This window comes from Typha angustifolia, chromosome 2 (assembly GCF_048772165.1).
Source record: "Typha angustifolia cultivar Huaian chromosome 2, ASM4877216v1, whole genome shotgun sequence".
Taxonomy (NCBI): domain Eukaryota; kingdom Viridiplantae; phylum Streptophyta; class Magnoliopsida; order Poales; family Typhaceae; genus Typha; species Typha angustifolia.
Window position 1 is genome coordinate 5,644,557 of NC_133240.1, and position 25,649 is coordinate 5,670,205.

Sequence of the window (25,649 nt, forward strand, 5' to 3'; positions counted from 1 at the left end):
TAAGGGGAAAAAAGGGAAAAAAAAGGGAAAAGGTTTAGGACTGGAAGAGAGAGAGAGGGGAAGGTCCAAAAAGGGCAGGAGAGAGAGGCAACGGACGATCCGATGACCTCCTCCTCTCTGCTCCACCAACCACGACCCTACTCCCTCTGATCTCTTTAGTCCGATTGGTTGCTCTCCACGGCGGTGCCCCGATCCAACCCGGTGATCTTAATCACTCTTATTCCTCTCCTCCCTTAATATATACTCTTACATATATATACAGGCGAACAGAATAAGCGAGACGAGAGCGCGAGAGGAAGAACGCATCATGGTCGTCGTTGAGAGCACCAACGGCATCGATCTTGTCGCGAACGGGGGCACCGGCGGAGGGCAAGAATCGATCGCCTCCGGCGATCTCGACGGCCGACACTCGTCGCCGGCGGTGCGGATGGTGGATCCGGCCGCCGGATACGGCGTCCTTTGGCAGCGGAATGACGCCGCCGCCGCCGCCGCCGCCGCCTTGCAGATGAAGGGCCCGAAGTTTCCCCACCGCGCCGGCGCCGGCGCCGGCGATGAGGTGGCGAGGAACGGGGAGGAGGCGGCGGCGGGGGAGGGGTTTAAGAGGGAGATGAGGGATCTGGAGGAGCTACTCTCGAAGCTGAACCCGATGGCGGAGGAGTTCGTGCCGCCGTCGCTCGCCGCAGCCGGGAACAGATACGCCGGTTTTGGGTTCTTTGATGGGTCTGGGGGTAATAGTGGAGTGGGAATTGTGAGTGCTAATGGCGGTGGTGGAAGACGGGTGAGGGTTTTGACGTCGATTAATGTGATCTCCTGTTTTCTATTTCTTCCGTTCGTCATTTTCGTTTAATCATGCTTTAATTGTGTTAAAATTTGTTTTGGTTGATGATGATTGGGTTAGAAGAAGAATGGTTTTGGTCAAGGGAAGCGTCGGATGAACAGCAGGACGAGTCAGGCACAGCGAGAGGAGGTGATTAGGAGGACTGTCTACGTGTCTGACATAGATCATCAGGTGATAACTCTCTTCTTTTTATTGATATCTTGGTCCTTGGATGATGAGACATACCATAAGGTTCAACTCTACTGGTAGTTTAGTTCCATCTGGATTTCCCTTGTTTGATTCAGTTATTGCGCTATCCGGACTATATTCTGATACGTCAGACTAGCAGTTGTTTGCCGAGATTTTGTCCTTAGTCACTTACTATAGAACATGCTATAGACGGAGAAATGCATCATGTTCTGCTTCATCTTGTCTTTTCTCTTACTCCTGGCTAGTATGACACAGATTTCTTGAAATTATGTCTAAGCTTGCTGAAATGGCTACAAGGGAATTGATTAACATTTGCTTTGATGTCGTGCTTTGAAGATAAACTCGAGTTTTTGTGGTGATCAGTGGTTTTGTAGATTTGAGACAATAGGACTTCCTAGGTTCAAGACAGTTTCTCATTAAAGTTGCTAGCTTGGAATTTATGTTTCCAGAAGGCCATTCTGTGAAAATATCTTAAGTAAGCTTCTGTCTTAATTCTATAAGAGTTTAGGAGAATTTGATTGTCTCCTAAGACCAATAATCATTGTTTGTTTTCCTGTATTACACACTATGAAGGGGTTAGTGATAATTTACTTATTGTGCTAATATGGGGATTTTCTGGTTCTTTCATTGGCACCCAGACGAGCAAAGTTCACTTTCACTCATTGTGCTATTATTTAATAGTTAAATATTTTTCTAATTCTTTTGTTCTAACTCCAGTTGTCTTATCTCTCAAGACTCCGCTTACTTACCTAGACTTTGGGTGGTCCACCCTGCTAAAAATCTTGCTCTTTTCTTTTTATAACTAGATTCAAAATACTTGGAAGCAGAATGGCAGTATAATTTTGGAAAAAGTTGATGGAATTAACCAGAACTATTTCTTGCTTACTATTTCATTGTTTTGAAATCAAATAAAGAAAAAGAGGTGAGACATGCCCTTAATTTCATGTTTGCTTATTGGATAGCTACATATTTAGCTGCAATTGTGTAAGGTCTAATGAGAAGTAGTAATTGTTATTGACGTTATATTGAATAACTGTTACATTGAGGTTTAAGAATTTCATGTGAAAAAGGCTATTTGTATGCAGTTAAAGTTTCTTTATAGGGTTAGACAAGCTTGACATTAGACAATCTGTGCTTGACTAACCCATCTGTCCTTCTGATTTTCTATTTGAATAATTAGAATTTAGAGCAACAAATTATCTTAGATATCAGTTTCATTATCTGACTCAAACCCTAGTTCATCGAGAACAAATGAAACTCTTCATGCTATCCATGCTAAACTTGCTTTCCTGGATATGATGTGATTTCGGTTCCTTCTTGAAAGCTCTTGATTTTCAACGGAATTTGTCATCTGGGATAATTTACCTTGTAATCCATTATAGAGTAGAAGTATTTTGGGAGTCAATTTAGTTTTTCCCTCTCTTTATCTTTCAGGATGCCAAGTACCTCTGTACTATATCCTAAGTAGGATTATCTTTCTCCATTTATCCATGGATCCAGGTTTTGGCTGATCCTGATCTAGGTATCGGCCGGATTAGTCAATCCTGTCCAATACGGATATTTTTCTATTGATACAAGTTGAATCCAAGAAGGATCCAGATCCATATCAATTATAAATTGATACGAGTTCTCTCTCTCGTTCTCCACTTCTCTCCCTCCTAACCAGTGGCAGTTGATGTAGATTCGGGCAACCACGACGTTCGGTGACATACTCCGATTGAGATCCAATGAGCTCGACCTCCGGCGATCTCAGTTTAGTATTTGATTTTGAATTTTTTTTTGTTTTCTTTCTTCCTTCTCTCCGACCAAGATCTACTGCAGTAGCAGAGAGTAAGATAGAGTGACGAGAGAGAGAGAGGGAAAGAGAAGAGAGAGAGATGAAAAATCAGAAAAAAAAGTTACCTTGCGGCAGTAAAAGGGAGAGAAAGAGAAGGGAGGGAGACAGGAAATAAAAAAACTAAGGAAAAAAAGATTTGCCTCGACAATCAGAGAGGGAAGAGTGAGAGAAAGAGAAAGAGAGGAAAAAAGAAAAGGGGGAGAGAGAAGAAATAAAAATGCTAATTATTGGTAAGTTATTACATTTTTAGTAAGTCAATAGATTTTGTTAGTTTTTAGGCTTCATAGCAAATATTTATTATTTTCTTACCTTGTTATTTTTCTGTATTTTTAAATAATTAGAATTTTACGTAATTAAAAATTAGTCTGATCCAATACGGGTCACCGACACGACCAATGTAGTCGATACGTATTGTTTTTCTGGACGCTCGATCCTGATCTTGATATCATTTTTGGAGCCTTGCATTTATCCAACCAACCCTCTAATTATCTATCTGTAAGTTCTAATTTACTGCCTTTTCATTTAGTTTAATTTTTTTCCAGCCTCCTTGATACCCATAGAATAGTTGTTTGATAAACGATATATGCATGAGACAAACAGTTACGTGTTAGTGTGCTTACATTTTCTGCATAATGGGCAATTAGAGATGCATTTTGGGTGATTCTAAAGCTTACAAATTCTTTTGCATAATGGTTGCATGACATACTTGTCAGAAATAGAGAATCAATTTGGTGAATTGATTCTAAACCTGTCATTTCTATCTAATTCTAGATAGTAGAGAATCTAGAGACCCTTAATCCAAAAAAAATAGGTCTCCTCCTTGTATCACTCTAACAAGAAAGAGGCTATGTCTTATTGCTATAAATTTTGAAACGTTCTTTTGGTCTTCGTCTCCTTTTCATTGCATCATCTGCCTGAAATAAATTACATCCTTAATGGTCTCGGAGGTATCTATTTAACATGCCCAAACTGTTTAAGTGTTTCTTTTTTCCACATTCATAAGTTTGGATAAAAGTACTTTTTCAAGAAACTAGAGCATTTGCCTTTTCTTTTTAATTTCAAGAAACTATAATAGTAAGCAAGGTTCAAAAAATTAGGATCGGCCTTTCAAAAAACAATACATATCGGCCACTCAGATTAGATCAGACTATTTGTAATTACATAAAATTTTAAATATTTTTTAAAAATATAAAAAAAAGTTTAAATTATTTTTTTAAAAATGATAAAAATAAGAAAATAGTAATTACTCATATATGAAGCTTGAAAACTAAAAAAAGTACTAACTTGAAACTGTCGCAGTGAAGAAGAGAGAGTAGAGAAACAAAAAGAATAAAATTTTGCCGCAATGAAGGAGAGAGAATAAAAAAATTATAGTGAAGAAATAAGAGAAGAGTGAGAAAGAAATAAAATAAAAAAATCACATAGTGAAAGTTTGCTAGAGTTAGATTTCTACATCGGAGAAGTAATAGCTATGGTAGAGAGAAGAGAGAGAAATAGTGAAAGAGAAGGAAATTTGAATCGGGATTACCTTAGATCGGATGATCCCACCTGATCCTAGTCAATTGATTAGGATCGAGATCGGCCGATCCTTCGAATCATGGTAATTAGGTGATCACTACCACATCTCTTTGCTTCTTTTGTTGATCTTGGTTTCAACTTCAGAGTATCTTAAAGGAAATGCGCCGAAACATCTAAGAAGCTACATTCTGAGATGAAAGAATAACAAGCCAAGTGCTTTATTTTATTGCATTGAAATTCTGATGCAAGAAGTAATTAGTATCTAGGAATAAAAGGAATGGCAAGATGTTGGTGGGTTAAGTAGGTATAGTTATATCAAAATTGTCTTGTAATTCCAACCTTGGAAGATGTCCTAACTGAAGAGCAATCATATAAGGATTTACTAATTGGTATAGTTCACATTATGAAAGTTTATGATCATTAGTTGGTGGATTTAGGAATCAAACGTGGAAGATAATCTGTTAAAGGGCTGTAGTTATAGTTTGTCAGCGAGAAAAAAGGATGTTTCGGGAATTAAAAGATATGAACTTTTCTGGTGTATCATACATATTCCCTCTTAGATTTGGGATTTGGATTTTCTTTTTATTTGGTATAAGAATCTTTTAGTAAATTATTACAAATAACACAAATTGGCACCCCGCCCACCCTTAAATTTTTTTATTAATTACATCATTTTAAAAGATAATATTTTTACAAGTATTTCTAGGTGAATATCCTCTAAAATTGAAATTCCTGCATGGCTGTGCCCCTGTTTGCAACAATTGGGCATTTAAAGGAATGTTCATGTGGGACTTATTCATCATTAGCTCATGTCATTAGCTTTAGGAGAATTAGTGATGCACCTGAAGGAGATTTGTGCAACTGAAAAGGAATTGATGCTTCGATGGGTCACGGCCTTTAGACACCACTAATGTAACAGACATTCTTCTGATACTTAACAATCACAATAAGTTGCAATTGGTGGTTTCAGTCTTTACAATATCCCCTCTTAGAATATCATCTCCCTATGCCAATTGATATGTACTTGTTGGAGAGCAAAAGTAGGAAGAGTAAGTTTTTGATCCTATTATATTGTTACTTCATGTTTGACTCTTTCTTAATTGGGCATTTTACGTTTTTCAAATATCTTGAAGTTGCCACTAAATTCTGCAAAATTTCATTATAGCCATTGAAATTATCGGGCTCTTTAAAAATTGCCGTTACAGTTAAGTTTAAAGGATGTTCACAGAATATTCCTAATAGGTAGATATTAAAGTTAATGGATATATCTAAATGACAAAAATACCGTTATTTCTCAAAGTGTTGAATGTTAAAATATGTCAATGGTTTAATTGGAACAAAATCAAGATAATTGGATCATGATTTAGATTTACTTTTACTATAATATTAAGTAGCATTAGATACTTTTCGACCATTTCAAACGATTTATACAACAGTAAATGATCATTTCACTATCTTGGTTAGGTTTTAACTTTTAATTGTGATTTTTTATATTTAATTGACAGCATGACAATTTTGGAAGAGTCCAATGATTTCAATGATGATCATAATATTTGGAAGAATGTAGTGGCAATTGTGATATACGAAAAGTGTTTGGTGGTAATTATGTGAAAGAACTCTTAATTTCTGCACTCCTTACATAATCAGATGCTCCTCTTTTAAAGTTTTCCTCACATTTCACGTATAGGTTTCTATCATGGATTTAACTATTGGTTGCTCCTGATCCATTTCACCAAAACAGATTGGCCAATATGGCCGATTTAGTTAATCTCCTCCCCGAATTGTCCGAAACTAAGGCTGATACAACAGAGACGACTGATATATGTCGTTTTTAAGCACCCAATCCTGATTTTGAAACCGATACTTAGAACCTTGGTTTCTATCTCACAAAAAAGTGTTTTAGCTTCCTTTGCACCTTTGACACAACTGTTTGCACTGAGAACTCTTTTCTTTCTCAATACCTACATTTCTACCTGTACCTTTTAAAATTGTTATGTAAGCTCCTCAGGCTATTCAAGCTGTGGGCTAGTGTCCTTTTACAATATCCACTAGAGCTTGACTCTTGAAGATCCTAAGTACTCAAAAGGCGTGCTTTCTTTTTTCTTTTTATTTTCTTGTTGAATCAAAATTTGCTCACTTTAGAACTTTACTGGTCCCTACTGACAGGGAGTGATACATTTTGTCTTTATTTTTCTTTGGTCAGATGTTGTCTTCTGCTAGGATAATTGGTGAATGTTGTGATCAAGTGTATACATTTAAGATAAATTCAGCAGAGTGGATTTTGAAGTTTTTTAAACGTTTAAATATTATTTGTTTTTTCATGGTATTCTAAGTTTTAAACATTGGTTATGGTTTTCTGTTGACTATCTTGTATGTATGATCTGCCCAAAACTGAATCTTATACCTTTGTGTATTTCATTGTTCTCTATACATTCCTATGTTGGAGAACTATATATTAACTTCTTTGTTTTTTAGGTTACTGAAGAACAGCTTGCGGCACTCTTTATTAACTGTGGGCAGGTAAGTTCCCTTTATTTCTTTTGTGCTATTCATGGTGCTTGTTGCATTAGAACTTATTTTTTGCATTAATTTTGAAGGTTGTTGACTGCCGTGTGTGTGGGGATCCAAATTCTGTTCTCCGTTTTGCTTTTATAGAGTTCACTGATGAGGGTGAGTTTTGGTGGAAGATAGTCAAATATGCTTACCAGCATCAAAAAAATAATTAAGAAATGATTTGACTGTTGTCATGCTCTTATGCATCTTCAGAGGGTGCTAGAGCTGCTTTGAATTTGTCAGGAACAGTGCTGGGATATTATCCCGTAAGAGTCCTTCCTTCAAAAACTGCTATTGCACCTGTAAATCCATCCTTCTTGCCAAGGGTAAGTTAAATAATCTCACAACAATTTACACATTCACTAAATTTTTAAGTGCCTAACTAGTTATTCTAATTGTGGCCTTCAGTCTGATGATGAACGTGAGATGTGTGCAAGGACTGTGTATTGTACAAATATTGACAAAAAGGTTGGCTGCAAATCAATTATATGCCGTGCTCCCTCTTGTGCGAGCTTTGTAGCACAACTTTTCTATTAATGAAATTATCTGCTGTAGATTACTCAAGCTGATGTCAAGCTCTTCTTTGAGTCGATATGTGGAGAGGTTCTCTCTCTCTCTCTCTCTCTCTCTCTCTCTCTCTATATATATATATATATATATAAATTGACATGCATATATAGTCAATTTTTTTAGTAAATGCTTATTAGAGTGAATAACTCAAAGTTGTTTACTTTATAAAAAGAGCAAACATATGACACAATTCTTATTTGATATAGGTCTATCGCTTGAGGTTGCTTGGGGACTATCATCATTCCACTCGCATTGCTTTTGTTGAGTTTGTAATGGTCAGTAGCCTTTGTTTTATGAACTTATGCTGGAATTTTGTTAAATATATTAAATTCCTTAGCTTCATAGTTTGCAGTTCAGCTTAAGGAATTTCTAGATTTGGTTGGAAACCAAGGTTCCAAAACTCGGTATCAAGATTGGGATTGACCATTCGGAAAAAAACGTATCGGTTGTATCGGCTACCTATATCGAATCAAGGCATTTTTTAATTATATATATTTTAAATATTATTTAAAAATATCGGATAGTTTCTAAAAATTTAGAAAGGTGATAAAAAAATAATAATTATTTATATATGAAGTCTAAAAACTAAAATTATATTAACTTATTCAAAACTTTAATGAATACTGAGTTGGTTCTTCTTTCTCTTTTCCTTCTCTTTTTCTCCCTTGCTCTATTACTATCAAGGCAATTTTTTTTTCTTCTAATTTTCTTTCCTTTTGCTCTACCTTTTCTCTCTTTTTGCCACAAGGCAAAATTTGTTTATTTTTATTTCTTCTCTCCTTCCTCTTTCTCTCTCGCTTTTTCCCTCAATCTCTTTGTTCCTCCCTTTCTCAACCGTCACAAGATAATTTTCTTCGTTAATTTTTTTCATTTCTTCTCTTACCCTTCTCTTTTCCTCTCAATCTTTTTCTCCCTCTCTCTCTCTTTCTCTCTCTCTCCACTCTCTCTTGTCTCTCTCACTCTTTGTTACTGCAACAAATTTTGTGCTATAGCAATAAAGATTGAAGGAGAGTGAGATAGACAGAGAAAGAGATTGGAGAAAAGAAGAGAGGGAGATGCTAGAGGCAGAGAGTAGAGAGAAATGAGAGAGATGGGGCACTGATGAGAGAAGAAATGAAAAAAATTAGAGAGAGAAGAGAAGGGAGAAGAGAAGGGATACCTTATATCGGGCGGGATCGGTTGGAACTTGGAACCATGCTGAAAACATATTTTTAAGAGAACTTAGCGTCTTAAATAGCTACGCTGAATATATGGGATAAAGAGAATTTCGTCAAGCAATTCTAATTATGAAGCATGAATACGAATATAGGATATAGATACGATGCGAATACGGGGATACAACAAATTCTCAAAAAGTAGGATATGATACATCTAGAATATGACAATAAAAGATTTATATAGAAAAATTATATTCTAATAATCTATACATGTGTATGCGTAAAAAGAAATTTATATTCTAATAACAACCTACATATAACGTTGCATTCAAATTTTAATATATCTATTATATACATAAGCATTTAATAGCAAATATGAGAGTAGTAAATATCAAAGACAATTAGACAAATAATTCGTCAACATTCAACGAATAATGCACCAAAGTGAGAATAGTAGATATCATTTTATTTAATATGATCAACTCATAGGCTCATAAGTCATAGCACCGAAGTTTATAAAGTACATTCGCCAACATTTCACGATTTGCATAACACCAAAATGAGAGTAGTCATAAGTCAGTAGTGTAATTGGCAATGACATTAATTATTCATCTCCATCTAAGTCATTCTTCTCATTGCCTTCATCAATGAATACAATGAACTCTAAATCAGGTTCGTCAAGTAAGAAGTTAGCAATTTATAGAATATTCGCTCCATTGAATGAGTCGAATGAATCTCCTCCAACATCCCACATTTTGGTCTCCCCTTCCATATACTCGGTTGATCTTTTCGGAGCGGAGACAAAAATTACTATAGACAAAATTAGATCTTCTGCTCATTGTGGAGTTATCTTGTTTCTCTTCATTGAGTGAATAAATGAATATTTGCTCCAATTCTTCTCACAATATAATGAGGAACATGGTTGCCTGAGTAATTTAAGGCACTCAATTCTTAAGGTTAGCTACGAAAGCACCATGAATGATCCACCACTTTTTTGGATCAAGAATATCTCTATCTTTAATAAAGTCATAGTTACCGAAATCCTCTATAGTAGTTGAGAAATTGGCATACTTATTATTTATAATTCTTCTCTTCCTCATTTGGAAAGAAACTCTTCAAACACTTGTTTTTAATACGAGAAATTTCTAGGTCCTTGTGTGGAGATTGGTTTGAAATCTCACTGATCTAGGTTGTGGGATAATACCTAGTAAGAAGAGCTTAAAAATTATTAACAATACTATAAACCAAAAAGAACCAATAACTATTTAATAAATTTTTAAGCATTGAACTTTCCTTGGATTCAATGAGTGTACTAAACAATGAAGATGAATATTGCTTCTATCTTACCTATCACAAGAATTTTATGCATAACTAAGTAGAAGATGACTCTTCATCTTCATTTTTTGCCTCATGTTTGTATATAGCTGTTTTCACTCTTTTAATCATATCATCCCACATTTCAATATAATAGAGGCAAGATTTGTTTTATGTCAGCAAATCACAACATTGAATAAATAGGCTTATTAAAAGATAATACATATTCAATTTTATCCCACCATATATTGTCAATGATCTTCTCTTTCACAAATTATATCTTTTTTATATCGTCTTCTTTATAAGAATTTTATTTATCACTAACAACTATTGTTTATAGCCCACATTTGATAGTTTTGAATCTTCTTAGCATCACAAAAATTGAGGCAAAACGTGTATCTGCAACAGTAAGCAACTTTAGATTTACAATTTCATTAAAAATGACTAGTTGCATATATTGTTGCATGATAAAGTTTTTGATGCACGTTTCATCCGTTTGCCATAATGGATATTTAGTTGCACTCATAAAAAATAAGCTCATTCTTCTCAGTGTTTTTTGAGGTACATATATTTGTTAATTTAAGGTTGAGGGTACGGATGACACATGAAGTCCAAAAAATATTTGAATACTGAGCCTTCCCATCCCAACTAATTTACAAATAGGGCCATTATTAGTAATGACCTATGAAGCACGGATACTTCGTTTGCCCCTACGAACCGGTATCCGATATGTATCGGATATCGATACGGCCCGATATGTATCAGATACGGTCGGAGGAGTATCCGAATTAAAAAAATTAATTTTAATTTTCGATACAGCTCCGATACAACAAGATACAACTCCGATACTACTTCGATACATTTCTTGATCATCAAATCCCTTTTCTTTTTTCTTTTTGTGCTAAAAGATGATATAAAACATATACTTTATATGTATATACGATTGTCTAATCCTTCATGATACTTTAAGACTTTGTTTATTTGATAATAAATTAAACACATAACTTAAAACCTATTTAAAGATATAAATTAGTTGTAGACTAATAGTTGAATTAGGTTTTATGTTTTACTAACATTTTAAGTTTCATATTAGTTTCTATTACAATATTATTCTTTAAGTTTTTGGCATGTAGATATTAAATATGTAGTTGTCTTTCCTTTTATCTTATCATTTTTTACTGTATGTTATATTAGTTGACAACAAATCACAAATATTTTATTTTATTTATTGGTGTATCCATGCCGTATCCGTATCCTATTTTTAAAAATTTATCTTATCCCCGTTTCTGTATCTTCATATCCCCGTATCTCATATCCGTATCCATGCTTCACAGGTAATGACTTGTACCACAGTTTATGCCCTCACCTCTTCAATTACTTTGTTGATCAAGTTAGATATAAAAAACTTATCTTTGTACTCCTCACAATTTATAGCTCTAAAAAATATGAGACCACTCTCAGTCATTGTCAAAAAATTGATAAGAGGTCTTCTTTGTTCATCTGTTCAGACATTACGCACAATACTAACTCCTTTTTTCCTTTATGTGCCGTTAATAAGTTCCAATAACCTTTCATGTTTGCCCTTTGTTGTTGGAGAAGCATGGTTCTTAACATATTATATCTAGGAGGTAAGTAACTTACTATTTAATAGTTAGTTGTAAAAGTACAAGACATAACATAATATGGGTTTTTAGCAAGATGAAAAGGTAACCCATCATAGTAGAATATTCTAACAATTTTGTTGTGTAATTGATTACGAGAAGCCATATTAATTGACTTCTCAAAAACTGTTTCTCCAATCCTTTTTTTCTTTGGTTCATAGGGCATATTAGGAGTTGCAAAGGGCATATTAGAAGTTCCACGTTGAGCGGATATTGGCAATGAAATTGGCTTTAGCATAGAGTTTTTTTTATTTTTTACTCAGCCTCCTCTATAATCCTTTTCTCGTATTCCCTCCCATCTTTTCTCGTATTCCCTCCTCCTTCTCCCATCTTTTCCAATTTGGTTACATATTTCCAAAGTGGGGCACACTCATGTGCCGCCACGCTACTAGTACTGGACTCATACTTTCAATAACCATTTATCTATGGTTAAAGTAAAATAGAGAAATTCTAAGTTCGAACACTATACTAATCTAACTGTAGTATTAATATAAGCATTCTAACGTTCAAAGTTAACATATAATTGGTTTTTCTACAATAATTTATCATTTAAGAAGATGAAACTGCATCATTCAAATTAAATATAAGTAGCTGAGCTAGGAACCTAAAGCAACAGATTTGTAAACAAATTTCTATAAAATGAGTCTATCTGAAAAAACTATGAGAGAGGATTAACAAAATTGTAATACTTAAGTAATCATATCAGAATTAAGTAACTATATTTAATCATGTAATACTTAAGTAACCATATCAAAATTAATTAAACTGTAAATAAGACAGAGAAGACAAATTTAGAGAAGAAAATTTGCAAATTTCAAAGAACAAGGGAGAAAAAACTAAAAAAAGAAAAGAAACAAAGAAGAAAAAAAAATTGAGAAAAAAAATTGAAAACCGAATTGAGAAGGGGAAAGTGAAAGAAATCAAATGAAGAAAATTTAGAGAAAAAACTAAGAAGAAATTGAGGGAAAAAAAAGAGAAACTAGAGGGAGGAGAAACTACTGGTGTGAAAGAGTGAGAGAGGAAGATTGCCGCTGTCGAGTGCCGAGAGAATGGTGTCGTTGAGAGGGGGAGAACAGAGAATGACATCGTCGTTGTGGTCGAGAGAGAAGGAGAGAGCTAGGGCTCGAAATGTTTGAAAGAGGGGGAGAACGAATACGGGAGGGGTGAGTAAATTAATAACTTTACGAGTTTATAAATTTAAACCTGCTCGATCCAAATGTATCTGGAACAAATCCCCAACGAATCCAACCGTATCCAAAAATAAAAATTAATTATTTTAATTCATGATTCTCTGAAAACGTATGAGATACAAATACTTACCCAATTTTGGGGTATGCGTGTTTCCTAGAATTCAAAGCACTTAACTTCTATAAGGATGTGAAGCATGAATATTTGGATGTATATTAATTCTCATGATATCTTTTGTGACTTATGTGGACCCGTTAGATACTAGGTGGTTCATGATACATAAATAAAATGACAATCACACTAATGGACAAAAACTATGATATGAGAATTGGTGCCTTTACATCCTGTTTTCTCTGTCTTGTTATCTAGGGAAACTTACATTTCACATCCTGAATTTTTATTTATGGTTCGCACCCTATTATTAGGGCCTGTTCAGATAGCCTAAATTCCTATAGGAATTTGTTGGAATTTAACTTCCTTTAGAACATTCTAGAAGGATAGGAAATTTTTCCTAAATTGGTGTTTGGATGAAAATTTTGAAGGATGTGCATCCTCTCCCTCACTCTCTTCTCTCACATTCTCTCTTCCCTATCCCTCCCTCTCCCTTCCCTATCACTACTCTTCTTCTCCACCTGCCACCACCACCTAGTCATCCACCTCACCACCACCACCACCGCCACCACCCTACTCCTCCCTCCACCACATCCTCCTCTTCCTCCCATATCTCTCTTTCTTTCTTTTTTCCTCCAAAATTTCCAAAAATCCAAACTATATAATTAAATCAATCCAATGGAAATTTCCCAGAGGATCCTCTAATTTCACTTTTCAATTCCTACATTTGGAATTTCCTACGGGAATATTCCTTACCCAGATAAGCCCTTGGACTTTATATTTCATGCCACATGTTTTGGCTTTTATTCTTAGAAAACACCCCAAAATTTTTATTATTTTACATTTCACACCCTAATTTGTTAGATTTGAGCCCCTACTGTACATTTAACTTAAAGAAGGCTAATTAAAAGGCGGGCATCAGTGGAACAATATTTTGTTAGATTCAATTCTGGTCACTAAATTTTCTGAAAATATCCTCTCCTATATGTTTAAGAGGGATACATAAGGATAGATGTAGAAAATAAAATTCAAATGATTAAATTAGGAACTAACGGCAATGCTCTTTGTTGCTTTACATCACCTTTGGTTGGGTTACATCTAACTTGGGGTGGTTTTTCAGAATAAAGAAAACAAGGAACTCAAAATGAAAATATTTCAATGGTAGGTTTTGAACCCTAAATTTGTGAATGTAAAGGGTGTGAAATATAAGTTTCCCTTGTTATTTAATGGTGCATTGTGAAGACTTTCACCTATATGGATATTATTTTAAATGAGAGGGTCACATGTGAAAGACAGCTGTTGCCATTTAGAAAAGAAGAAAGTTGAGTAGCCATCTTTTTTTTTTTTCTTTCCAATTTTGATGGTGATATAGCTATCTCTGGTGATGAGTTCCTAGAGACCAGGTCGATAATCTAGTTAGTATAATTTGGATTTTCAAGAGAATGGTCATCTGATCATCTCACTGGGTGGTCTCTAAAATTGATACATCACCTCTATTGGAGAATGCTCTTGCCTTCATGTAGTGTGTGCCACATAATTCAAAGATGTAAGAGTATTATGACAGTTTAAATGGACTTCTTGGGTCTGCTTGTTGTATTAACTCATGCTTTGCATTTGATTGCACTAGTTGGAATTAGATATCATTTTGGAAGCTTGAGATGATGAACCCTTTATTGTAGGTCTATGATACATGAAGTCCAATAGATGATATATGCAAGGCACAAGATTCATGACTGGCACTTGAATATCCAAACTCTAAAAATCTCTCTTCATTTCTTTACTGGCTGTGCATATCCAAACTCTGATCCAGTTAATCGGACGATCAAACCCTTGCCATAGAATCCACCCTTTATCCTATTACTACTGAAAGAAGCACCTCTGCTTGAATTTCTGTATTGAAGCAAATCTACAATGTATAAGCTCTTTGGGAAATCCCTTTGCTTAAGTCAAGCTTTGAGCATCCTGCAGAAGTTATTGTGGTAACTGCTAGAGAGGTTGTTTCAATGACTTGAATGATGTTCAGGGGGTGCATGGTGGCAAACCTTTTGTGTTTGACTTATACTGGACACTGGACATATGAAGTTTTGATAACTTAATAGACGAAAAGTTCACAAAAATGGAGATCTGCATCTTATAGTAATTATGCTCTTGCGTGAATTCCAAGTCATTATCCATTTACAGTTTCATGGGTAGTATCTATATGAAATCTTTATTAAACAAATCCTTCATTGTAGTATCAACATGAATAGTTGGAATTCTCATTTTCTTGACCAAGGGTTCATTGGTTACCATTTAGCAAACACTAGAAGTCTAGAATTCCATTGAAGTACCGAAGTAGTACCTTGATTTATTCATACATTATTTCTCTTTCTAGATAGATGAATGAATGCTTTAAAGCAAGGATGGCTGTGCCGACCACTGGCCGACACGGCAAGGATGTGTCGTAAGAGAGGGAGAGAAAAAGAGGAGGGAGACTATTTACCTTCGCCTTTTGTCGCTCGCCATCGAGCTTCTCGAGCGACACCTTTTCATTGAGTTAGGGTGAGCGATAGGCAACAATGAGGTCGATGACGAGTGGCAAAGAGGAAAAACGAGCAACAACGGTGAACGGATCGCTACTAGGAGCAGTGTTGTGTGGCAATAAGGGTTCATGCCAATGGCACGTGGCAATATCAGCATGGCATATGCCAGTCGGCATGCCTTTGTGTGCCATTGGTATACATTTATAATATGTTTAATAAAAATTTTAGAATATTTAGAAATATTTTTGAGTTTTTGGCATGTCAATATTTGGTTTTTGCTTTAAATATATGTATTAAAATCTGTATCATAGTGGTTTATCTTTATTAAAGATAAAACAACAATTAAACATAAATATTATTTAAAACATAAATGATTGAATATATTCATTATAACTAATATTAATGATTGAGCATTTCATAATATGATTGAATACTCTATAATAAAATTGAACACATAATAACTTCCAACATATAATATTAATTGATAATAGTTTGATATCTAAAACTAATATTTAGTTGAACGTAGCATGACGAGAATGATCAAAGACTTCATTTACTGGCACAAAAATAATATAAGAATGTTGCATTGAATACTATAGATAATTTTTAAAACTCATTTGTTGACAATAATGCTTGTTGTTATGTCTCATAGTCTTCATACAAATAAAATTTTTGCAATTCTCCTATGATATGATATAAATATTGAACATGCACGAGAACTAAGGTTGATTTGATGATAATTGATGAAAATAAGAAAACTTTTAAAAATAGAGCTTTGCATGCCGTACCGAACTGGCATGGCTCGGCATGCGGCTGTGCTCGTTAGCGTGGCTATCTTTGTCGTGCTGCATCCCTTGTGCCACGTGTCGATATACTGTCAATACACCTCTTACCGATCGGTATGACTATCATTGATTTAATGAAGTCTCCAACTTGCCATATCCAACAATTGTCAAATGTATCTGCATTTCTTAGTTGATGGATGACAATTCAAATTTGAAAGATGGCAGAAGATTCCTGTAGGTCGCCCCATTTATTTGGAGTATCATGTTCTAGTTAATCATTTGATCGTGCCCATTTGAAACTCGCAATACATATGGGTAAACAAGTATTGTGACAACTGATAATGCCTCTTGTGTAACATTTCAAGTGTTTATTTCATTGTATGGCAATATATTTAACTACTCATCTTGATTTTCTTCCTCTGTTGTGGTGTGAAGTCCTTTGTATCGAGGATTTTTTAGATTTTTTCTTTCATAATATTACCTTTATCTAATAAAATAGCAAAAGTGAGTATTATAATTAACCTATTATAATATAGGTATGCTAGGCATAATGAGCCAAGGGTAGATGAATGATAGTTCCAAAGACCTGCCACTTTTAGTAGAAGCTTATTGTAGTTCAAGCCTGGAATGATGAAAGTTTGAAACATTATGTCTTTTTCAGAAACCTGAAACTCTTGGAAAAAATCTTTCTACAGTTTGAGCCTGGACCATATGGGACTTCATTTGTCTTCAGATAGTGCTCTTTATTTGGCTATGTTATGTTCATACTTCATGCGATACTGTTGGAACTTGTCTATCTTGCTACTTCTGTGTGCAAGAATTGTTTTGCCTATACTGCATAAGGTCTTGTTTAGTTTGTGATTGTTCATGTAGCATAATGGTGGAGAATCGTGAGTGTAAAGCTGTTATACATTGCCAGGCCTGGACGAGTGATAAGCTGTCTAAAATCGCATTAAACCTAGCTAAAAGATTTGTAGGAACATATTACATCCTAAACATGAAGAAGCTTTGTTTGGTCAGAGGCTTGCTTGTTGTACCACTCTAATGGTTTGGAATTTGGAGGGATTCATGCCATGCAATTTGTAGTGCATTTCTAAATTGTGCTACACTAGCAGTGAATATATTTACATGGATTATGGGAATTTTCTACGAGAGATTGTATATTATGAACTGCCTTCTTCCTGCCATCTATATATATATTCTTGTTTAATCATATTACATTTGTAGAGACCTTCTTGTTGTTTCTTCCTCTGTGATCAATTCAAAAGTTATCTTGTATGGATAAACTACTTGTTATTTTTTCTCTCTGGTCAATTCAAAACTTATGCTATATGCTTGATATTTGCACTGCTCCTTACCAAAATATTCAACCTTCTAATGCTATTGAAGTCCTATTCAATATATGAGTTTGTAAAAAGGTTTTTCTGCCATTGTTAAAATAGATTCTTATTGCAAACAACATTGATATTAAGAAGATGGCTGATAATAATAAACTTATTACTAAAGCAGCTTCATAGGCCACTTATGTAGTTGCATAGGTGGTGTTGGTGCATAAACCACCAACATACACATTATACATTCCTAATTTGCAGTTGGGCCTTATCCATATATATTTTACTGCATATGCATGCCCTTGCATATGGACCGCCTATCTGCTATTTATCTACGTGTTTGCATTTCATATAATAAATATAGGTTGTATTATTGATAAAGATATCTATCTTTATTAAGTTTGTTGTTGATTAGTATCCTAGTTTGTATTTTCTTCGGCTAATCTTTCTGGGAATATTTACTTGTTGGTTTAGTTGAGTAATAATACGAGCATAATATAATCATGTTTGTTAATTGATTTGATGATAATTCTCAATATATCCATGTACTTGTTTTACCTGTTTATATGTTTATTAGATGCAATTTTAGTATGCCATGTACATTATTGGTTTAAATAATACTTGAATGTTTTATTGCTAGACTGCATAAGAGCTCGTAAACACGTGTGCTGTGCAGTAGCTTGACCACCTTTGTTAGGTGGATGTTTTACACAACTTCAATTATGAAGATAAAGTTGTCATATTTTATGTTAAATTAGATAAGTGTGATGTTGTGAAAAATTTTCTATTAGAATTGTGCATCAGTAATTGCATTATTGCAGGATATCTAAGGGAATAATTTGTGTTCCAAGTTCCAGGAGAGGATGTTGAATTGGACTAGTCCATTTGTTATCTACAAGGGGACCTTATATGCTTTGAATTTTCATATGCTATTTTGCCTATGCTCATCATCTGACATTCTGGCCTGTTTGATACATTGACTTAATTTGAGACCATGTTTGATGCTTCAACTCTATTTTTGATTTTTGACTTCTTATTGGAGGAAAATTTGTTCTAAATGTGCTTTATCCAAAGTGTAACAATCTGTATTCTTCAGTTTAGAGCCGATACGGTGTCAGATTGGGCCGTTGATAAAACTAGATTTCTGGAGAATGTTACCTTTTGGATAATGCAATATCCCCCTATCTGTCATGTAACATTTGGTATGACAATGGGGAAGTCTCATAAAGACAATTTCGTGATGCATCATTTTTGCAATCATTTTGATAAAAAAAATGGAAGAAGAAATCCTATTCCTTGGTTTTCACACTTAATCATTGAAGGAAGTTAGGATTTGTACAAACTAGATTTTCAGTCTGTGCTGTGCGGTGTGCTTCTTTATTATTTTTTATGCCCTTGTTGGTATTTTGTCATTTTTCCTTTACTCCAGCTTACTTTGTACTTGGCCTACAACATTGACGTTAGTGTTCATTGGAGCTTTTCTTACAAGTTGGAATATCCTTCTTACAGGCTGAGAGTGCCACCGCTGCGCTCAACTGCAGTGGTGTTGTACTGGGGTCTTTGCCAATAAGGTATATGCTCTTTCTAGTCGTTCTTTTTCCCTTTGCAATTTTATTTTATTACACATCTAATTTTGTGTCTTTTGTATTTGCTGTCCATACTTATTCTCTCTTTTGCTACATTCCAGGGTCAGCCCGTCAAAGACTCCTGTGCGACCGCGTGCACCTCGCCCTCCCATGAATTGAATGTTTGTAGGTACATGGTGTGCTGATAGCACTACTATATATATATCCGAAACATATAGAAATTACTAAGGTACATGTCTTTTGGTTTAAGTTATCTCGCTGTACCATTTCCTTTCTGCCTTTTATCAAATCTTCATACTTCTAGGGAAGAACGGGCTGTTCTTTGTTTTGCACATAGAGTTGGCTAGAACATTGAGGCATCATTATGCAACAAGACAAACTCCTGATCTATGGAATGTTGTTCAGTTGTTTGCTCCCTTGTTCGCAACTAAGTTTACACTGATCAGATCTAAATGGAATCGTATTTTTCTGTTCGCACTAGTTTGTGTGTCTCTGTGTGCCCGCTCCGCCCTAAAATGAATATCGTTCATCTCAGCATTGCTCTTTGTATGATGATTTTTTTTGCAACTCAGTATATATGTATTCCAATTCCAAGTCTTACCGCATTAAGTCATATTAAGATGAGAATTCTTTGTATATCAAGACACCTACAGTATATATGTCAAGAGCTCAGTGCTCTACGACTACATTGTTTAGTGGTTGCTTCGTCATCATAATTGCAAATGAGATGATCTCACATGCCATTAGACCTGTAATCTGTTCAGTCTAGGTCAAATATGGATTGTTTAAACCACTGATTAACTAGTCCATTTATGAACCAGACCACCCAGCCGTGAACCAAATAATTCCTGCACTTTGAAGGAAAGTTAAGAGTGGTGGAAGTAAACACAAAGTACCTCGATTCAAACGTCGGATAAAAAGTGAGTAGTTTTTCGGTTTTCTTTTGTTGCTGTTGAGGAAAGGGTAGAAAGTAAGAACAAACATGACAGCAGTTAAATTTGGAAAGCCTTTAAATAAAAAGAATTGAATTAAGGGACGGGCTTTCTTTTGTGTGTATACTTTTTAAAAATCCGTCTATCCCTCAAAACTTTTATATTTTTGCACATATGTCGTCCCAATTACTTTTCAATAAATATAAAATCAAGTCTCAATAATTTAGTAGGAAAAAGGTCATATATACCCTTAAAAGAGATAATTACGGAAATTATGACAAGGATAATTTTGTTGGTTTCTACTAATTTTAATGGTTAGGGATACTCATGCAGAAATTATTGGCTTTAAAAGTTATATCAAACGAAAGCTGTGTTTTGACTTTTGAGTAATATACGTGTAAGTATCAACGCTAGAAGGTATACATGTAAATAAAAAGACTTTTGAAGGGTATACATGCGAAAAAAAAAAAACCTTTTAAAGCAAAGTCTTCATTAGTTTTTGACCAAACTAGCCCTCTTTCAAACTTTTTTTTTCCTATATAAATGGATTACCTCAAACTTAATACCAAAAATAGTATGTTTCACTATAATCGTTAGTAAAATGCTGAATTTATCGCTATTTATCTAAGAAGAAAAAATGCTAACAAGTTTAGCATTATATAAGATATTGATCGGATTAGTGTTTTATATATAGTAACAGAAAAAATGTAGATTTAGATGAATTTAAAAGAGAACATGTTGCGAAGAAAATGTTTTCACTTCAATTTCATTATAACACGGTACAACTTATATGCATTCAATTATAAATCAGATCCACTATAGCACTGAGTATGGTAAAAGCACCTCATACAACCAACTAAAGATATTATAGTCATGCTAACCAAACTCTAAATTATATGAGATCTTTTCCTTCAATAAAATTTATAATCGTCTTATTTGAAAAATTCTAAATAAATTACTAATAATTGTAATATTATATATATAAACATATATCGCTCGTAAGATGTATTTTATTTCGTTAGCTTATAGATATAAATATTAAACTCGTTGACATTTATATCTAAAAATCGGTTTTTTTAACAATTATAGTAAAATAAACACTCTTTTGGTATTAAATTTAGCGGTGGGTAAAAGAAGTTTGGTTAAAAACTCAAGTTGTTCTGGCTCAACGATTGACTGTAAGGGTGGCAATCGGGTTAGGTTAGCCGGGTTCAGGTCGAGTTAAGATAGTACTAACACGAACACGACCCGTTTATTAAACAGTACGACACGACCGGTTTAGCACATTTAATAAATAAATTATATTTTTTATATAACCCTTTTAGCCTGATACGACCCGTTTAATAAATATATTATATTTCTTATTCAACCCATCTAACCACCCGTTTAACCCATCAATACAACTCATTTAACTTTACATCCATTTAACTCGTTTACAGTTAACCCATGTAATATAACACCCACAAAGACAAAATATCACGCATTTACACAAATCCAGCATAATTTACAATATTGCAGGAAAATTTAGTAAAAATAAACTCAAATTGGCTCAAGCTTCAGTGTTGGTGTTGGCGAAGCGGCAGCGGTGGAGGTAAGGCTCCAAGAGCTGGTTCCTATGGCATGAGCTTCGGATCTGTCGAGGAAGACGAGACGGTCGATGCAGCTAGGGATAGAGAGGCAGTTGGAGGAGAGTGAACGTAGCAAAGAGAGGAGGGGAGGGTAGGTGGAGACGGGGACGGGGACGGGAATGGAGGCATCGTGGCAAGAGGAGACAAGGACAGAGGCACCGCAGCAAACGGTTGCGGTAGGTGGAGAGGGGGAGTGGGGACGGCAGCACGGCGGCAGGCGGAGACTGCAACATAGCGGAAAGCGAAGATAGAGAGAGGAGACTTGGCGGTAGGCGATGGGCGGAGACGGAGAGTGGAGACGGCAGGTGGAGATGCAGGAGGCGGGAGGCGGCAGGCGGAGACGCGGTGGCAGACGATCGCCGCTGGAGAGAGAGATGGGGGTAAAAATATTTGAAATGTTAGTGCTGAGGTGGCTGGAGGAGTGGAGAGTGGAGAGTGGAGAGGGTTAGGTTAGGGTTTTAATTATATATATATATATATAGTTGGCGGGTTGACTCAACCTAACTCGACCTGACCCGATCCGTTTATTAAACGGGTTAGACAAGTTGACCCGTTTATGACCTGAACCTGATTATACCAAATCCAAACCAAATTAAATGCCGAATTATTACATCGGGTTATCGAGTCTGGTCAAATTTTGCCACCCTAATTAACTGTATCAAAGAATGCAAGTATTCTGGCATTTCCGTCAGAGATGACGCAGGTGATGCAGTTTACAAGAAGATTAAGAGCGATTCACGGGTCCTACGTGGGACATTCACATGGAGACGAGAATAACTTTCCTCCGAGAAGGATAGGCCATTTTTTTTTCTCTCTCTAGTTAGTTCACTTTAGCACGTAAATCACATATCTTAAGAAATAATTCACAATTTAGTATTTAATCTCCAAGCTCAATGGATGTACAGAGAAAGAATAAGATGGGTATTAAGGCCTTTCTTGGAGTTAACTAAACATATGTAAATCGCTAAATTTAATCAGATAAAATATTATTCGATTTGAATTGTGCTGATGAATGGATTTAGATACAAGCAAAGCAAAGGGATGATCTTATATGTTGATCCATGTGAGAGATATCTTTTCGTGATTCTTTGTTTAAGCGAAAATTCCAAGGCTCAGTTTCACTATGAAAAAACCTGAACAAGATAGCCCCTATCTAATGATAACAGCAAATAAACTGTTTGAGGAAATTAATACAACAATCATAATCACTTCAACCAAAAAAGAAGGAACTCTTTACATAATTGTTACTGAAAACTTTTAAAATATTATAATTGTCACTAAATTATTGTTATTTTTTTTGTTGAAAAACAGTCGTTAGACTGAAATGCCATTAATATCATTAATCAATTACAAACTTGATACATAAAAGGAGAGAGGAAATAGAGTAAGAACCCTAATAACAAACTCTATACTTTAGCTGAACAAGCTTTCATGCATAATAAGAGAAAGAGGAGATAGAGCAAATCTCTAGAATAAAGCCTCCACTTGGCCAATAGTTACACAATAGGTAAAAGTAAATAAGAGTTTTGAAAGACCGAGCATTCAGCATGCGCAAAGAGAAATAGAGGCACATCAGGGTGGAGTTTATCTATTATATCGCAATCGCTTGAAAGCTCCATTTGAGTAACTTGTCGGACCAAGAACAATCAAACTAATACAAAAATAAACGAGAACAACGAGAAGAAGGCAAATCTGCCGGTAACATCCATGACCAAAGAATCTAGAAATCTAGATTAACATATCTTCAGTAGTTATGATATTTTAAAATATGTAAACATACCAAACAAAAGACACAAATCACAATATCAAACAAAATACATGCTAAGAGAACAAACGCAAAATTGAACAAAACTTGTTCATCGGACAAACAATCCTTGGGGAGAAAACCTAATCTCCTTTCTGAGCTTTGTCACTTTGCAACATCAACTTTGCTAATTTGTTGACGGGTTCTACTTAGAATTAACATTATTTGGTTGAGAACTTAATCAAATCTAGGTTTTCTAAATCTAGTCCTATTTTTATTAGGGTTATATAGCCCCCATTTATTTTATGAATAATTTTTTTCTTTTTTTAGAATATAAATTCTTATTTCAAAATAACAGATAAATGTCATAATAACTCTATTTATAAAAATTACATCTTATACCACACATTAGCCCAATTACTAACACACACATATATATATATCATCATCATCAACCTAAATTATTTCAAATCAAAGGGTGTTTATGGTAATTTTTTTATAAAATGAAATATTTTTTAATCTTTTCTTTCACTTTATATCACATCAAAAATAATTATTACACCCTTATTCTAGAATACAAGTGAATATAAGAATATTATTAAATTAAAAATCTAAAATTGATCTTTTTCCTAACTATTCACTTTCAGAAAATACTTTTTTTCTTATTTTGAAATACAACTCTTAATTTCAGAATAACACCTAAACATCATAATAATTCTATTATAAAATATAAACAATATTAATTAAAATTATATCTTATACCACACACTAACTCAATTACTAATTACCCTTGATATCTATCTCATCAACCTACTTTATATCAAATCAAAGAATATTTATGATAATTTCATAAAAAATAAAATACTTTTTTTCTATCTTTTCCGTCATTTTATATCACATTAAAGATAATTATTACACTCTTATTTCATAATATAAATAAATATAAGAATAATTATTCTTAGAATAAATATCTCATTTTAATTAACTTTATTTCTCAAATAAACAGTCCACGTATTTCCTAATCTAATACTATTTCCCAGCCCCACCTAAATATACAGTGGGGTGTAGTGGTCGCCAAACGTTTTATTCATGACCCAGTGTCAAAAGGTTTTGCAACAAGAGAGAGAGTTCCTGAAGAAAAGTTCAATGCATAAATAGAAATTTGAGTCAAATTAATATCGTCAGCCTCGATGAAATAAAGGTGTTTCCTTTGTTTGTGCATGCATACTAGGGATTTTACAATTTAATTATATTTAATTTTTTAATTATATTTTGACTCGGTATTATTTTATCTTCTGCATTATAAAAGCGTATAAATACTCCTTGACTTAAAAGCTACAACTCGTTAAACGTCGTTTAACAACAGATATCCTAAATTTATCTTTCTATGCCTTTTTATTATTGTTGGAGGAAAATATTAATTAGCTGATAACTTAAAATTACTTATTTACTTTTACCTACTTCACCTTCTTCTTCTTCCTCTTTTTTCTCTTTAATCTGCCACTCTCATCGCAGAACTTTCATCTGAACTTTTTTTACTCAACTTTGAAGAATGCTAATGTATGGCTCAAGCATCAGGAAAAGTTTAGAGCTCGGAGAAGTAGATAGCTTGGAAGACATTTTGTAGAATTAAATTACTAAAGCTCTCATGTGAACCCTATATTGCTCTCTTATTTTAGTGTCTGCCCTTGAAGTTAACACCAATAATTTAAACCCCTATTTATTTGTAGAATAAAAATAAATTTAAGCCCCTATTTTGCTTATCCCACATATATTTAAGCCTCTTTTTTTTAGTGAAAACAGTATTATATAGCATGAACATTATACATTAATATGGTATTCATGATACTGATTCTTCACTGAGGTGTTAAATATATACAATTTTTCCATGTCTCTACTCTTAAAAGATAAAAAAAAATAACTAAAAGAAAAAAAAGAGTTGGAAAAGTAGACTATATATTCAAAGTACATCAAAAGAAAAATTAATACAAAGAAAATAATTGAAGAAGAGACACAGAGAATATTTCTCATCTAAATATCCAATATAGATAACTAATTAACAACAAACATCACCATCTTATCTCCTCTCATCAATAGTCTCCAAACTCCTCCCCACCTCAACCTTCCTCTCCCTCTCCCTCTCCCTCTCCTCATCATGTCCACAAACACTCCTCATCTCCCACCT

At 34.4% G+C, this 25,649-nt stretch overlaps 1 protein-coding gene across 5 annotated transcripts; it reads left to right on the plus strand.

Annotated features, from left to right (window-relative positions):
* Positions 1-20: 20 nt before the first annotated feature.
* Positions 21-19,760, plus strand: LOC140768577 (polyadenylate-binding protein-interacting protein 12-like). Of its 5 annotated transcripts, none has more exons than XR_012105778.1 (11): positions 21-802; positions 899-1,009; positions 6,858-6,902; positions 6,980-7,052; positions 7,149-7,261; positions 7,344-7,403; positions 7,491-7,538; positions 7,712-7,780; positions 19,084-19,145; positions 19,262-19,389; positions 19,465-19,760. XR_012105778.1 is itself a non-coding variant. In XM_073108912.1 (11 exons), exons 2-11 carry the CDS (start codon positions 308-310, stop codon positions 19,317-19,319), a joined length of 1,134 nt encoding a protein of 377 aa, XP_072965013.1. In that variant the 5' UTR covers positions 21-201; positions 263-307; the 3' UTR covers positions 19,320-19,760. The 5 variants fall into 5 exon arrangements, 4 of the variants coding, with proteins under 4 accessions (XP_072965013.1, XP_072965021.1, XP_072965035.1 ...); XM_073108912.1 differs by having other exon boundaries at positions 21-201; positions 263-802; positions 19,262-19,760; XM_073108920.1 differs by having other exon boundaries at positions 902-1,009; positions 19,262-19,760.
* Positions 19,761-25,649: the final 5,889 nt, after the last annotated feature.